The sequence below is a fragment of the Cupressus sempervirens genome, chromosome 9, assembly GCF_028749045.1.
Source record: "Cupressus sempervirens isolate cs-2001-9-10 chromosome 9, ASM2874904v1, whole genome shotgun sequence".
Classification (NCBI taxonomy): domain Eukaryota; kingdom Viridiplantae; phylum Streptophyta; class Pinopsida; order Cupressales; family Cupressaceae; genus Cupressus; species Cupressus sempervirens.
The window spans coordinates 199,106,764-199,123,872 of record NC_143126.1 but is presented as its reverse complement, the minus strand read 5'-3'; the positions used below and the strand labels follow the sequence as shown (position 1 = coordinate 199,123,872).

At 29.7% G+C, this 17,109-nt stretch overlaps 1 protein-coding gene across 1 annotated transcript; it reads left to right on the top strand.

Annotated features, from left to right (window-relative positions):
- The first annotated feature begins 1,245 nt into the window (after positions 1 to 1,245).
- On the top strand, positions 1,246 to 5,695 carry LOC149538171 (subtilisin-like protease SBT4.14). Its single transcript, XM_089802424.1, has 10 exons — positions 1,246 to 1,334; positions 1,438 to 1,535; positions 1,943 to 2,089; positions 2,203 to 2,308; positions 2,714 to 3,230; positions 3,438 to 3,541; positions 3,636 to 3,863; positions 3,966 to 4,074; positions 4,826 to 5,039; positions 5,154 to 5,695. The coding sequence occupies exons 1-10, from the start codon at positions 1,246 to 1,248 to the stop codon at positions 5,693 to 5,695; spliced, it is 2,154 nt and encodes a 717-aa protein (XP_089658550.1).
- Positions 5,696 to 17,109: the final 11,414 nt, after the last annotated feature.

The following is a 17,109-nucleotide window of genomic DNA, read 5'->3' as shown; positions in this document are numbered from 1 at the left end:
TATCTATGCAATTAAAAGTCATCCTCCTACAAAACCTAATGAATCTATCTTCATCCAGATTTACTTTTAACATTTTAACTATCCCACCTCTCTCTCTCCCTACCAAAATATGGTTATTATTGTGGTCATTTTTCTACCAACATATGATCACTAATTGCCCCCTTACATCCCTTAATTTCAATATTACTACTTTCAATGTCATCATTTCACTTAACTCACAAATAACATTTTTTTCCTATCCTTCACTTGAGTTACTTTTCAATACCATCATCTTTCTAATCCATAAAATTAACATACCTCTACAACACTAGTGAACTCTTCCTCGTGACTACAGATCTAAGACTCCCCGCTACTACTCTATTATAATTCTTTTATTTATTTGTTATTCTACTTTCTAAAATCATGAATTTTAAGCCTCACCTAAAAGTTCTGAAAGAAAAAATTCCATTTTCTACTACAATTCTTCCATTGATTTTTAGTGAGTGCCCTTGTTGACACGTATGCCAAGTGTGGGAGCAGCGAGAATGACCAAAAAGTGTTTAACAGAGTATCTCAAAAGCTGTAATCACCTTGGAAGCTATGATTGCAGGATATTCACTAATGAATTTGTTATAAAGGGTTTATAAAATATTAAAACTGATTGCAGAAACAACGCGCTTTAGGCCCCTAGTATTAACTATTGAATTTAGTTTCTCAATTTCAATTATAAAATTCCATGCTGTATCTCCCTAATCAATACAAATGAAGATAATTTGAAGTTTTCTAACACTAACAAGACCACCACGATTAGAATCAAAAACGATGTAAATCTCTAAAACCGTCATGAATCTGACATACCATTCTATCCTAATTCAGGTATTTCTATGCCGATCCAACAGAATTGACAGAATGTTTTTCCCCTTAATGTTTTCATGCATTTGTTGCCGATGAGGTTTGTTGAACTTTTAAATCGTTATCACAGACTAAAGAGAGTGGCAAAAGCATAAACGCCATCTATAAATTAACACATACTACTTGATAGTTTCATAAGATCAGTGTTGCAATGGCAGCTCCGGTGATAAACTATTTTCTCTGTTTTGTGATGATCTTTCTCTGCAGACCAGGGTCTGCGGATGATGATAAAAAGGCATTGTTTTACTCTTAAAACAAAACCATCAAGTTTGAGAAATATTGTTTACTATTATTTCTATAATGTTTACTGACTGAACATTTTTTATTGTGTCAAATTAGCTTTATGTTGTTTACATGGGCTCTACTGCCTCAAAAGGTGGCGGATTTTCCCTCGAAGCAGCTTCTTCTGAGTACCTTGGAATGCTGAAATCTGTGCATGGAAGGTTGGTTTACGTTAACTTTTATGTCTAATTAACAAATCTAACTAACAATTACTAGTTTGGAATGATTTTTGTATTGATAGTGCATCATATGAAATGATGACAGCTCCGATGAAGCTAAGAAATCTTTGAGGGTTACTTATGGGAAGAGCTTTCGTGGGTTTGCAGCTATGCTTTCTCCATCACATGCCCAACAACTATCAGGTAAACTAATTTCAACAAATATACTGAAAGAATGAGATATAGATTTGTATTCTTTATGGAGTGTTTATATAGATTTACTGAAAGAAGAAGATGTAGATTCATATTCTTTATGGGCTTTTATTATAGATTTACTGAAAGAAAAGGTATAGATTTATGTTCTTTGTGGACTTTTACTATAGATTTTTTGAAAGAAAAGATTTATAGATTTATATTTTTTATGGGCTGTCTATGTAGATTTATTGAAAGAAAACAGTCATTCATATTCTCAATAGACTGTTTATATAGATTTTTTGAAAGAAAAAGATATAGATTTATATTCTTTATATAGTTGTATTGAAAGGAAAAGATATATTGATTCATATTCTTTATGGAATGTTTACATAGACTTATTTCTCGTTGAAGTATAGATATGAATGGTGTGGTTTTGGTGTTTGAGAGCAAGAAGTTACGACTGATGACTACTAGATCGTGGGATTTCATCGGCTTACCTGTATCTGCTCAAACAAATAATTTGGATTATCAGAGCAATATCATTATTGGTCTTCTGGACTCTGGTAAATTTGTCATGAGATTACACTTCAAACCAGTATATTGTTCTTCTTAATCAAATTCATTAAATGTCATAATGATGTTAGTCATTAATTTTCACGTTTCTTTTGTTTTGTAGGAATATGGCCAGAATCAAATAGTTTTAAAGACGGGGGATTAGGTCCTGTACCCTCCAAATGGAAGGGTAGCTGTACAAAAACATCAGATTTTAATGGTTGCAATAGGTTAGACTCGTTATTATTATTGATGTATTGCATTATGTTGTTACTGTGTATTTGTGAGATAAACTCTTTAAGATAAATTATATATTAGCATGTGCCAAGGAAAAAAAATGGTTACAACTGGAGTAAAGAAATATTTGAAATATTTATTGTTGTTTGGAATTTTTTTATAGTGTATTGGTGGAGTAAAGAAATATTTGAAATATTTATTGTTGTTTGGAATTTTTTTATAGTGTGTTGGTTGATTACTAGTATTGTTGTTGGTATCAAGATTCAAATTTGTGATTGTAGGAATTTGTGAACTCATTGATCCAATGTATCTAGAAGTTTGAGCTTCAATTTTAGTTAAATGATGAGGTCTCTTATTTGTGACCTCACTGATTACCAAGCGTATAATTGTATTTGCAGAAAACTTATAGGAGCCAAGTATTACCGAAGTTCTACTGATCCACTACCACCAGGGGAATACCTGTCTCCAAGAGATGGAAATGGCCATGGAACACATACCTCCTCTACAGCTGCTGGAAATTTGATAAAAAACGCAAGTCTTTATGGTCTTTCTCTAGGGGAAAGTCGAGGTGGAGTCCCTGGTGCAAGGGTTGCTATGTACAAGACTTGTTGGGGCCGTTTTTGTGATGATGCAGATATTCTTGCAGCCTTTGATGATGCTATCTATGATGGTGTCGACATTATTTCTGTATCACTTGGATTTGATGCAGCTTACCACTACTTTGAAGATAGTATTGCCATTGGAGCATTTCATGCAACAAAGAGGGGAATTCTAGTGTCTAATTCCGCTGGAAATGATGGACCTTATACAGAAACTGTTGCAAACTATTCTCCTTGGTCTCTAACTTTGGCTGCAAGTACCATTGATCATAAGCCCAACACTCAAATTCTTCTTGGAAACAATATTTCAATAATGGTAAATTTGTGAAATTCTCTTACAATAAAGTTTTCTATGAAGATTGAATCTATGATCTCATAACTTAATAAAAAATTAAAAGATCATTTCTAATCAAGCTCTTTAACTTTGTTTGTCATGAAAGAATTGGTTATATTTGAATAACTCTAGGGGGTTGCTGTGTTATTAAATTTAATTGCTAGTCTTAAGTTGAATAACTCTTTACAGGGCATTGCTATAAATACATACACGATGGAGCAACCATGGTATCCTTTGGTATATGGAGGGGATGTTGCTAATGTTTCTGGAGGCTTTACTTCAGTTAATTCTAGGTAACAAACAAAAGATTAAGCAATAGTAAAATTCCGAGAGTATATGATGTATATAATACAAATTATTTAATTTATGTTTCTACCATTTTTTCAGTTATTGTGTAGAAAACTCTCTTGATCAAGAAAAAGTGAAAGGAAAGATCGTCCTTTGCAATACAAGTACTTATCCTCCGGATTATACAGTTTTTAAGGCTGGTGGTGCGGGTACCATTATAATTCTTGATGAAAGCGATAATGATGGGGCTTCCCCATTTATAAACCCTGCATCAGCTATAAGTAGCAAACAGGCAAATACAATCTTCTCTTACGTAAGGTCATCAAGGTAAAATGCACTGAAGTTGCATTTAATGAGAATGAAAATAAACACGTTCAGAGTCATGGAAGACTTTTTAACATTTTATTTATTATATTTGCAATTCATCAGCTCTCCAGTTGCAAGAATTCAGAAAACGGCTAATGCAAAAGAAGTTGCACCAATTGTAGCTACATTCTCATCACGAGGTTACAATCCAATCACACAGGATATTCTCAAGGTATTCACTTTCTCTCAATAATATTCTTCTAATATTCCTCTATATTGTTTATAAAGAAATTCATGTTGCGTACAGTTAAAATGGTTGAAACTTAATTGTTCACGTAATCAGATAATGTTATCTAAGAATAGATCTGAAATGAGAACTTTTCTGTTGTTATAGATAGCTGTTATGTTTTATAATGAATGTTCCTCATATTATATTAATGTATCTAAAATATGTATAATGTCATTGTTTGAATATTTTAGGGAATGAAAGTTCTTTAATATTTTATCAAGTACACTTGTAAAGATGTGTTTCATGAAGTAGTTTTAGTATCTTTTTATTAGATACTTTATCATTTCATGAGTTCTTTATTACTTTTGTCTTGACCCACCTTATCATTCCTTGTCTGAGGCAACCCTTATCACTTAATCAAGGAATGGCTTAATCATCACACACTAAGACTTGATTTCTAAACTGAAATCATTAAATAAACAAAATTGACTTATATTTTCTAAGCTTAAATTTTCTCATAAGGTGTGATGTTTAAAAGTAGCCCTCCTCACCTAATCACTTGAAATCTCTTTTTGTCTCCCATAATTTGCTTATATCTCCTCAAACTTTTATATATATTTTAAATTTCTTATAATTTAACTTTTTATTTATAAACATTCACTTATTAAATATAACCAAATATAACCATGCTAGTTATGAGCCACATTCGTTGCATGATAAATAACATAACACAATGACCGCTATGTGTTATCAGCCAGACATCACTGCACCAGGTGTGAACATCCTCGCATCTTGGGCCAAAACTTCACCTATTACTGACTATCCAGAAGACACAAGGTTTCCCAACTTTAATATAATATCAGGAACATCCATGTCAGCCCCTCATGCTGCAGGAGCTGGAGGGTTTGTCAAGTCTTATCATCCAGATTGGTCTCCTGCCGCCATAAAATCAGCTCTCATGACCACAGGTATTCATTCCTTTTAATATCTTCCTACAAAACAATAAACCCAATACTTAGTGTTCTGTTTTCAAAACAAAATCCTCCTCGACAGTTTAACTTGTGATATATATGATATTGCAGCATTTGAATTGGACCCAAGTTTGCCAGGGAATGAGGATGCAGAATTTGCATATGGGGCGGGGCAGATCAATCCGATAAAGGCAGTCGATCCAGGGCTTGTTTATGATATAGATGTAAATGACTACATCAATATTCTTTGTAAAGACGAGGCATACAATGATACAACTTTGCGTATGGTGACAGGAGACTTCAGTAGTTGCAATGGTATAGAGAAAGTTAAAAATGGAGCAAGAGAACTAAACTACCCTTCAATCATGGTGTTCGTCACTGCAAGAAGAAACTTCGAAGCTGTATTTCCAAGAACTGTCACCAATGTAGGAGTTGCAGAGAGTGAATACAAGGCCATTGTAAGTGCACCCGAATACCTCAATGTGACAGTGGAACCAGACACACTATCATTCTCTTCATTAAACCAGAAGTTATCATTTAATGTTACAGTTCAGGGTGCAGGCATATCTCCTGACACAGTGTATTCGGCCACCTTAACGTGGAAATGTGGGAAATACAGTGTGAGAAGCCCAATAAGCGTGTTTGCGCCATAGCATGGTGCTTTGGGAAAATATGCTCTCAGAGCCCAATAAGTGTGCTTGCTATTTTAAGTCCAAGGTTTGATATCAGTAAATCAGTACATTGTGTGCCAGCACAGCAGTTATGCTATATTTTGGTGTATATGGATAGATAAGATCAATATAAATATTTTAAATGAAAGAGAATATGTGTGACTTTAGTATTTCATGTTTAATTTTATCTAAATTTTATAAGTGTCATTTTATATGTGTTTTTAAAAATATGCAATATTATTTTTATAAATAATAATGTAGATATTTGTTTACAAGAAATTATGAAAGATATTGGTAATTATCATTGCTACAATGCTTTTGTTCTTTCTCTTGTCTATAAGATCATGATTTGTTCTTTTGTTTATATAATAAAAATCAATTATTACTACAATCTAGTTTATTCCTTATAAGAATATTTGGTTATATTAAAAAAAGTTAGCATGAAAATATTACATTTTTCTTATTATTATTTTAATTTAGATTATTGATTTATTTTCTTTAAGTATAATTTTCTTCAAAAATTTTATAAATATTTTACATTTTTTATTTATTTATTTATAGGTAAACAGCCTTTAGATACAACATAGAACTTAAATAATTTAATTCTTCTTTTTGTGATATTATAATCATTTGCTTTTGGTTTCCATCTTTAAGATAATGCTTTATCAATGTCCTTGCATATTTCCTACAACTTGAAATGACTATCAAATATTAAAAAAATAAGTTAAATCAATAGTGCAAGATAAAATATTCATCATAAAATTATTTTAAAGTAGATTAGATATTTGAGAAAACTTTTTAAGTTATTTCTTAAATATAAATATTTCACAATTAGTTGTCTACTAGTCAAGTAATATAAATAGTTTTTAACGCTAGTATTGAGTACCTTACACATAGATTAATCCAATCATTAAAATAACTCCATACACTCATTTTAGGTATTTTGAAGATGTGTAGTTTAAAGTATTTTCAGACATATCAATATAATCTAATTTATCATACATAGTTAAATATATTCTTTATAATCCTATAGTTATTAATATTTGATGGCATTATCTTACCCTTCATAGTACTATTAGAAATTATACTATTTTACTGGCTAATATTTTAGGTGGAGGTTAGTTTGCTAAGTAATCACTTATTTCAATAGTAGTGTTTTATTGTTTTATATACCAGTACCATATTATTCAATGGATTCTAAAGTATTTTCACTTTCATATGGTATCAAATACCATGGTGATATTGGACCTATGCCAAATGTTGGAATAAGTTGATGTGTTGTGACATTGAACTATGTGACTGTACAAGTATTGAATAAATTTGATAGAGATGTTGTGTTTATTTTCTATAGGTGATTACTCTATTATGCATTGTGGAGAAGAGGGGAGGTCCTGAAAATTGCTTGAGGAATCTTCTATGTTTGAGGGAAGGTTTAACTTATTGAAGCATTGAATAATATGTCCATATGGTATGAAGAAGAGAAGGATAAAGTTCATTAAACATGGTATTAGTTTGAGAAACCATTAAAAAAATGGCATTGGTAAATAAGAGAAATTACTTGTTGAGTCATTATCAATTTACAAGGTATGAACTCATGTTTGATTAGAAATAGTTAACTTTATGCACCACATTATCAAGGGGTATGCATCCTATATTGGGTAAAAAATGGCTAAGTATAGGGGCTTTGTAAAATTTTTGCTAGAGAGTGATTCTCTAAACATTACTAATTGTCTAATTGCTAAAGTTTCCCCTAGTTCGAGGATTAAACATTTAAACATGAAGACAACATCCATATGCTTAACATTTTCAATGATTATAGGTTTTCTCTTGTATATCGAGAGGGTAATCATGTGGAAGAAAAATTAGAAAATCTAGGGATTAACTATGAACATAAATAATGACAATGTCCTCATTAAGGTTTAAATTCTTCTTTGAAATGAGTATGGTAACTGGTGATTTGAATTTCATCCTAGAAATGATGTTTCAAACATGAAAAGTGAAATTTTAATGTAGCTTCTCTTTATTAAAATGTGTCTACTTATCTTGGTTTCTTTTATCTTAGTTTTGAGCATCAGGTGCCTTGCTTCTCTATTTTTAGGCTATTCGCATTTTACTAGTAGCATGGGGGATGATAGAAATATATTTGATCTCATTATTTATGATAAATGGTTAAATATTTATTTAGTTTGTAGTGATGTTTCTATTGGATGTTGTGATGGTTATATAAAAATGTTGCATGGAGAAAATTCTAGGTGATAGAAGATTTTGTTGAAGGGTGGAATGAGGGAATTTTGAAGGTTTATGGTTTAGAACTATAAATTAATCAGGAATTAATTTCTAAGGTTTCCAATATGTTAGTGGATGAAAGAAATTTTTACAAACATGAAATGTGTAAATGAAGCAATGGAAATTTTCTTCCCACCTAGAGAAAGGGATAAGGTTAAGAGGAATATTGACATGGATACAATAGAACATCACTCAAAGATCCATGGTCAGACATGGTTGAGGTTAAATTGTAGTATGTAATCCTATATGGAAAGTTTTTCAGAATTTTTAATTCCCATTTTGTGATCCTAAACCACTTGAAGCATAATAAATGCATATTGATTCCCTTTTACTTATTTTCTTCTTTGTATAATTATCTTTAACCTTACAATAAATACCTCTACCCATTTGGTCTTCCAAGAGGGTCTAATTTTACTCACAATGAAACATGTTAGAGCTTTGTATATTGAGAAAAAAACCTCCAAAAAATGCATGTACATAAGAAGAATCTTAAGGTTCATTATGGGGATTCATCTTCTAACTAGGAGGATATTTCTTCTAATGAGGAGGAGGCATTTCATTTTTATAATAAAAATTTCCCTTCGAATACCTCCTGTATCCATAAGAAAATTATTCCCATTGGTGATGATGATTCAAACTACATCACTTCAAATGGTTTTCTCCCTGATTTTTTAGACCCTAGTTGTATGACAAGAGGAAAAGTAAAACAAAATTTTCTACTTCTAATAAATCTAAAGATAATGTAAACCTTTTGAATCCCTTTTAGTTGGGGTGGGGGGAATCTTCCTATATTAGGAAGTATAAATTGAACCTCCAAATTTATGTGTTCCTCATTTCTCCTATCTCTCAAGCTTTGAGTATCTGGGTATGAGATGTATGTTGATGTTCCTATTGATGTGGTAAATGATACTTTGATTGAGAAGGGTTCCTTGGTCTAGGATAATTCTAGTATCAATAAAATAATTTATAGACATGATGAAGAGTGAGAGTGCACTATGTTGGTGCCCAAATGAACAAATTGGAAATCCTATGAGCTTGTCTACTCAATTATGGGATTTTCTAATTGACTTGACCAATGGATGAGAGTAATCAATTATGATCTTCCTCCCCTAGACTTTAGGCTCTATGAGACCTAGGAGAGTGGGCCTATACCCCAACCTTAACTTGTTGGTTAGAGGCTTTTTATAGAAGATAATAATAACTTGCAAATGGGGTTACAAGTAGAGTGGGTTTAACCATGAAGGAAACATCATAGTTAAGCGCGCTCAAGCTGGAGTAGTACTGGAATAGGTGACCTCCCAGGAATTCTCAATGCTTCGCCTCTATAAACATCACCTAGATCCAATGAGAGCTAAGTGTTCCATTTATTCTCATGAAAGATGGATTCATCTATGAATCACTACTCATAGCAAGTGATCTCTTGACAAGGATCATATTGCAAACATCACAACAACTAAATAATTGAATTTTGTAGAATGTTTTAAAGTAATGTATTTCTTATAAGTGAATGAGTTCTTAGATAAATGAAAATGCTAACCAAATTCTAAAGATTAATAATAGACCAATATTTTCTCTTCTAAGATAATGATATTGTATCTATTTTATTATACATATAACCTTATGAGATAGTCCTAAGCTATCAATAAAATGGATTTTGTATGTTCGGGTAATTTGAATTAATGTTATATAATTAGTCTTATTGATTTTAACTTTTTTGAAAAATCCCAACAAGATAGAATTGATTTTTCCAACCAATCAAAGTGTAACCAATTCAAAATACTATTCCATAAGACTACACATTTTACATCTATTTTTGTGAAATGGATATCATAAGGAACTAATTAGAAAATGTAATCTAGTATCACACCTTTGAAAGAAAATAAATTTTATTTTATATTAAACTCAAGAATATAATTTCATATTTTTGGGCATTTAGTTTGAAGACAACATCAAATATGTATTAGAAAATAATTGTATGATTGTATATTAATTTTGCTAAAGATTTCCCTTTTATGAACATAAGGGAATGCTTCAAACCATTAACCTTTGTTTCTAAGAATAATTTGAAAACTTAAAAGCCTTAATATCTAATAGTCAAATGTTTTTGTAATAAAGTTCTTTTTTATATTTTCCTTTGTAATGTCTTTGTTCCATCCATCCCTCAAATCCCTTCATGCTCCTTTTTGCTAATCATTAAGTAAAACTCTCAAGACAAAAATAACTCAATTAGATATAATAATATAAAATAAATGAAACCTTACTTTTCTTTAGGATTTTGTCAAATCACTTGCAACCTTTTTCCTACACTCATTATTTTTGTGAGAAAATGTATCTATGTAAAAGATTACAATACTAGTGATTAAAAAAATATTATAAATTAAAATATAATTTTGAGATAATTAGTATAAGAAATACTTCCTATTATAGGATTACATGTTACTTCAATGTGGATACATTTTTCATGTCTATGCTCTACTTGGAGGCTAGTACTTTGCACAAAGACCAGCACTTTTTTATTGGTTTGTGTTGTGTTATAGAGAGGGGAAGACATGTCTTGCAAAATGGCAATTGCTATCACCATTTTGCAAGTCTCTAAAATTATGGTTGGAAATTTGGAAATGATAAGATTTATTAAGAATTTTTATCATCCTTATATTTGTTTCATGGGTTGAAGGATGTCTTCTATCCCCATTTTTCATACTTCATTCCCACTAATTGATGGACTTTTCTTTTCTTATTTCTTGTGTATGACTTGATCCTTCCACAGTAGCATGTTTATTACAAATTTTTTTAAAAAAGTGATAGGTAATGGGATAAAGCCTAGATTACCTATATTATTTGTTATAAATAATTATTATTCAATGTTAAACATGAGTAGAGTCAAACCCAAGACCTCCTACATGAAAGTCTCACAAGTTACCTTTTGTGTCAAAGGTTATTTCCTTATGTCTTCTATAGTAATTATGATTATAATGTTTGAAAGAATTGAAATATTCCTTTATAGTATGAGCATGAAAAAATTGTTGATAGACTAAAACTCATACTTGTAGATCACTTTAGAACAACCTTACATGTATGTTCTTTAATTATTAGTCCCTGCTATAGGCAAAGAACTTTTTTCTTTGAAGCATTGAACTAATTGACATGATAAACAAATTCTAATATTCTGTGGTTTTAATGAGATTATTTTTAAAATAATTTTTTGAAACATAATCTCTTGTTTCTTATTGATTGAAAATAATTTTTCTTTGGGTTAGTTTATTTTTAATATAGAAAAACCAAAAAATAATAAGGATAACTATGTATTTATTTTGTTGTCAGTGTATACGTCAAGATGCATGTCCCCTCCCTTACTCAAAAAATGTTACTTGCATTTTTTACAAACCCACTAGTGGTCTTGGACTTTGTGTGCATGTCATGCCCATTGGTGTCCCTTGCTGATGACATCCCATTGTTGATGATAAAAACAATAATTAGCACATTGTTTTGACAAAAAATATTAAATAAAAAATGTGTTCATCCATGAAAGAAAATATTTTTAAATCCCTCTCTATATTTATCCATAGAAACTATTAAAAATTTTGACCATTATTTATTTTAAATTATTATTAAATTTTAATTAAATTTCAATTAAAATAAAATAATTATTTTAACTTATTTTAAATAGAATAAGAAATAGTATTTAATTTATATTGAATTTATTACCATCTCAAAAAATTATCTAGGAAAAAAAATCCTATTATCAAATATATCAAAAATAATAATAGTAATTAAATAGAAATATATGATCCTTACTCTTATTTTTAAAAATCTTTAGCCTTTTTTAAATAACATCTACCTAAAAGATTATTTTAACATTTAATCAAAGAATGATATTTAAAATACTTGCATAGAAAACTATCCCATAGGAGATTATAATAAATTTATTATTTTATATTCTATTAATCTAAAATAAAAACAACTTCATGGGTCCATAATGAAAATTTTATATAACAAATTATTCCTTTATTTAACACTTTTTTGTAAATATTATTTTATAATTTGTTGCATTTTTTATGGTGTCAAACATTTTATTTTTATTTTTTTTTAAATATTTCAAAAATTTATTTAAAATTAAAGCCATTGGAGTATTTTGGTGGTAATAATATGATATCAATATTAATAAATGAGCAATAATGTTGACCTGTAGAGCCTTCCAGATTTTATTAGTATTTTATATACTTCTATTACAAAAGTTGGCAGAATACATTATTGAGTTATTGATATTTTGAGGCTAATGCTATTGAACAAAACGGATTCCATGAAAAAAAATATCATCTCAAGATTGGGCACATCAACCTTGAACTATTAGCTATTAATATAAATTTTCATTCCAGGAAACCTAAGAATGTAATCTGGTTCCCATGATAAGTAGGGTGAGCTTTACTAACAAATTTGGATAGATCAGCCAAAACCTCTAATATTTTGTAAATAAAAATCCAATTTCAAAATAAAATTTTCTCAAGTATCAACTCTCTATAAAACAAAATTTTAATGACAAATTTTATCTTTTATACATTTTTTTCAAAGTAAAAAGTGAATTATAATTTTATCTCTTCAAGATGTTACTCGAGATGCAAAACAAATGACTAATCTACCTCTTTTTGAAACAAAATTAAGATTATTATGTAATTTATAAAAGTGAAAATTAAAATTTCTTTCTAAACAAAATTTGTTAAACTATTTCTAATAGATGTCCTTGCAGTAGGAGGTAGAACAAAATACATCACATCTAAACCATGCAATAAGGCATATATCCTTGATTCAACTACTCCTTTGTAACAAAAATAGAAAATATTACAATAATTTTAAAAGTGATTGTCCAAATCCATCAATAACAATGACCTAAATCCCAACTAGTGAACCAAGATTAAAGGTATCTCCAGTTAGTTAAATAAAAGGAAAAATTTAATTGATTCAATAATAGGAAAAACTTAAATTCTAGTTAGTTGATAGGCTTTTAATGTGGGTTGGCCCTTGTATTGGCCCTTATACTTATTACTCAAAAAAAAATTCTCACAACTTGAAACTATTCTAAAAGCTGCAAAACAACCTTTAGAAACTCGTAAAAATGTGACATTAAGAAAACGATGTCCAACATTATATATTTTAAATTTTATTTGAAAAAATCTTCTTATCTATTTTTTAATGAGTAAAATAATTATTATTATTTTTATTGGTAAGAGGTCAAAGCCATGATTAATTATTATGTGTTATGATTAAGTTATTATTATTTTTTGAGTGCTCAAGTAGATTCAAACCCAAGACCTCTCAAATAAGACACTCACAATTTACCATTGTATTGTAGGTTCTTTCCTAATGAGTAAAATAATTATTACTAATTATATTTCTTTATCTATTTTTAATGAGTAAAATGATTATTACTAATTATCTATTATGTAAAATCTAAAAATTGTATTTTTTAGGTAAAACATATATGTATAAATATTTTTAATAAATTAGAATATTAAAAAATTATTTCCCCTTTAATTTAATTTTTCTTTAGCAAAACAAGACCCTAAAAATAAATATAAAAATTAATTAATTAAAATGATTTTTACAAATTTTCCTTTTTATTAATTAAGAATAGTAATATTCTTGAGTGAATAAAATAAAAATATATAAATGCAATGATAACATTTAAAGAAAACAAATTTTAATAATATTCTCAAGACTTTAAATAGTAAATTTAAGATTACTTATTTTATTAAGAATTAAATAAATACTTTCTCTAAATTTGTATTCTTATAAAACAATAACACCATCTATTTAATTAATTTAAACAAAATTTGTATTGTTGGAATTCTTTAGAATAACTAAGAGGTGGGGTGAATCAATTATCCAAGGTCTAGATATACAAATAAAACTTTTCAATACTTAGTAGACCCATATCCATAAAACATTATTATGCATGCATCCATTAGATCGTACAATACTTACACTTTGTAGGTTATTGCCTTAGGTCAAAACAACTTTGCAAAAATGTAAACATGAAACATAACAAATTCAATAACAATTTGACACAAAAATTTTACATGGAAACCTAATTTGGGAAAAACCACCAGCACTAGTACATTTCCCCTTAATTTTTGACCTAAATTTTCAACCAAAGGCCATATTGGCTATGAATTCTTGTTGCTTTTTATTTTTTGCCCAATTTGGTCAAAATTTTTACCAAATCGGGTTCAATAGCAATAAAGAAAAAAAAAAAGCAATCACACTTTCTTTTTTGGTGGAGGAGTTGGGTAGCTACTATTTTTGCACATATGTAGTATGGCCTTGCTAGAAAGCCTTGGGTACTTTTTAGCAAATGTAGTTGCTAGGTATTAGCCTTTGTTATCAACCTTTCGAAGCAGTTCCAAAGCTTGTGACACTTTATGACATGGTATGCATACCATGGAAACTCTATGGTAGCATTCTCAATTGTTGAACCAAATATCTCTATTTCAGCATGGTCTAGTTGTAATGAGTACAAATTATGGACTGCATAGATTAATGACGCATTTTAGGACTAGCTTTGACTATACATAACATGTTCATCTATGCTTAATGGGATGATAGGTTCATTCTAGTATGATCTGAAACATTGATGGTTAAAAATTTATACATACTCTTGGCCCAAAAATACAATTGCATATATAGAATAGGTTCATCTATGCTTAGTGGGATGACAATTTGTGTTTCAGATATATGCCTTGACATTTTCCAAGCACTGCTCTTCTGAGCTAATGGTCTTTTTTTGGTTGCCCACTTACATCGTTTAAAGAAATAAATAGTGAGAGTCACGACCATGACACATAGGCAGATAGATACATGTGCTTTAGAGAATAGCAAGAGAGAAATTCAGTGCTAAGTACATCATTGCACTTTTGAAGGCACATATGCCAAAGGTTTCCACATAACTTTGAACAACAATAGAAAACACTAGGTTCATCCTATAAATTTCTTAATTGAATATTTATTTGTCTTGCACATTATTGCTTCACCATATGACTGTTGTTGGAGGTTTACTACAAGAGTTGTTGTAACTCATAAATATAGGAGTGTTTGGTGAATTGTGATAAAAAAAAAATTGCACAATATGCTTTCATGATGATGGTCCATTTTTTGGTCTATTTAAAAGCATCACAACACAAGATGGAAAAAGGAGCATCCTCACTAAGCATCCCAAATTTTGAAGTTTGTATGTTTGTGCTCTAGAAAATAAATTAAGGTTACATTCATGGAACTTCCCTCTTTTGAGTTTTTCAAAGTAATTAGAGTAGTAAACTGTGTGAGTTTAGGCTAGCTAAGTGGTGATCAGTAGTAGTAGTTCAGTTGCCTTGAAGTAATAAATTGCAGTCAATACAATTTGTACTTCATTACCACTATCAAAAAATAGATAATAATTCAATTGAATGTGTTTTTGTCTCTATAAGTACAAGAATATCTTTTGTTCTAAGTAGAACATGTTAGAATTCCCCTATGTGATCTAAACAACTTACCTTTCATATTGATGAAGGATTGTTCCCACTTATTCAAGCTTAAAAAGACATAATTATGATCAATGACCACACCACTTTGCAATTTCAAGGGACCTACAAATCTAAAATATCATATAAGAAGTGAATCCTCTATTAGTCTAGAGAAAATGGAAAAGATAGTCATAGGGATGCATTGGGTGAATCTTTTGTGTTGGAAGTAAAATGTAAATAGAATCATTTATTGCCATTTTCCTACATCATAGTAAAGGAATCATGTTGATCCTTAGTATGAACTATAATTTTCCTATTGAATAATTTATGTTTAGTGTCCTTAGTATGAACTATAATTTTCCTGTTAAATAATTTATGTTTAGTGTCCTTCGTATGAACTATAAGTTTTCGTTTGAATAATTTATGTTTAGTGTTTCTAGTTTCAACTGTGTGAATTTGTTTGAGTCAGCATTTTGGATCACACTCTGTGATCCATCATCAGTATAACCAAAGTGATTTTTTATTCATTATCAGGATAACCAAGGTAATCTCACTTTGATTATCCTGATGATGGATAACAAAATGTGATCCAAAATGTTGATTCAAACAAATTCACACAATCAAAACATAATTTATTGTTTCCCATTTTGAAACAAGGAACTCAATTGAATGCATTTTGTTTCCATCAAGTGCTAGAACATTTTGCCTTGGTGAGTAGAAAATATCTCAATCCTCTTATATGATCGGAACAACTTCACTTCAATTTGATGAAATATCGCTTCCACTCATTCAAATTTAAAGAATTATGATTTGGGATAACTTTGCAATGCCAAGGGACCTACAAATCTATAAAATATCTTGCAAGAATTGAATCATCTACTAGTTCTGAGAACTTGAAACGATGGTCATTAGGATGTGTTGGATGAATCTGTTGTGTAGATAAATAGAGTCATCATTGGATTACATTATTAAGAATTCAAGTGTACCATGTTTGATCTATAATGTGAAGTAGGAATTGAAATAATTGTAACACATTTGAGTCATAAGCAACTATATAGTAGTGAATATTTACTAGTAGAGATATTCATAGTCATGCATTGGATGGAATATATTACAATAGATAACTATATGAATAGTCGTTCTTGTTGGCCTACATTATTAACTATTAAGAATAGGATTGTGTCCTATTTTCTCTCTACTATGAGTTGCAGGACAAAAAGTCATACAACAGTCAAATCATAGTGTTTCTACAATGTTGAGTTATGTACAAGAACCCTACCATCTCAAATTGTTAACTTTTTTGAAAGTATTATCATAAAACCAATTTATTGTATTTTGTTTAATGATCAGGTGGAATCAATATGTGGATCTCTATTAAAAAAATTATATAGAAGGCATAGCTAATGTAAAATCAATAATTGTTTTCCCTACCACATTCCTATATAGAAGGTGCATATTGTCTATAAGTTCAATAAGTACTAGGCAAAATACATTTTCTTTGGAAATGCTCACTATAGGTGGAAATTAGGTACAAAGACACAAAGATTTTGACTCGTAACATACTTCATGAAGTATAAGATAATAAAGGCAGGCTTGGGAATTTTTTTAAACAACTAA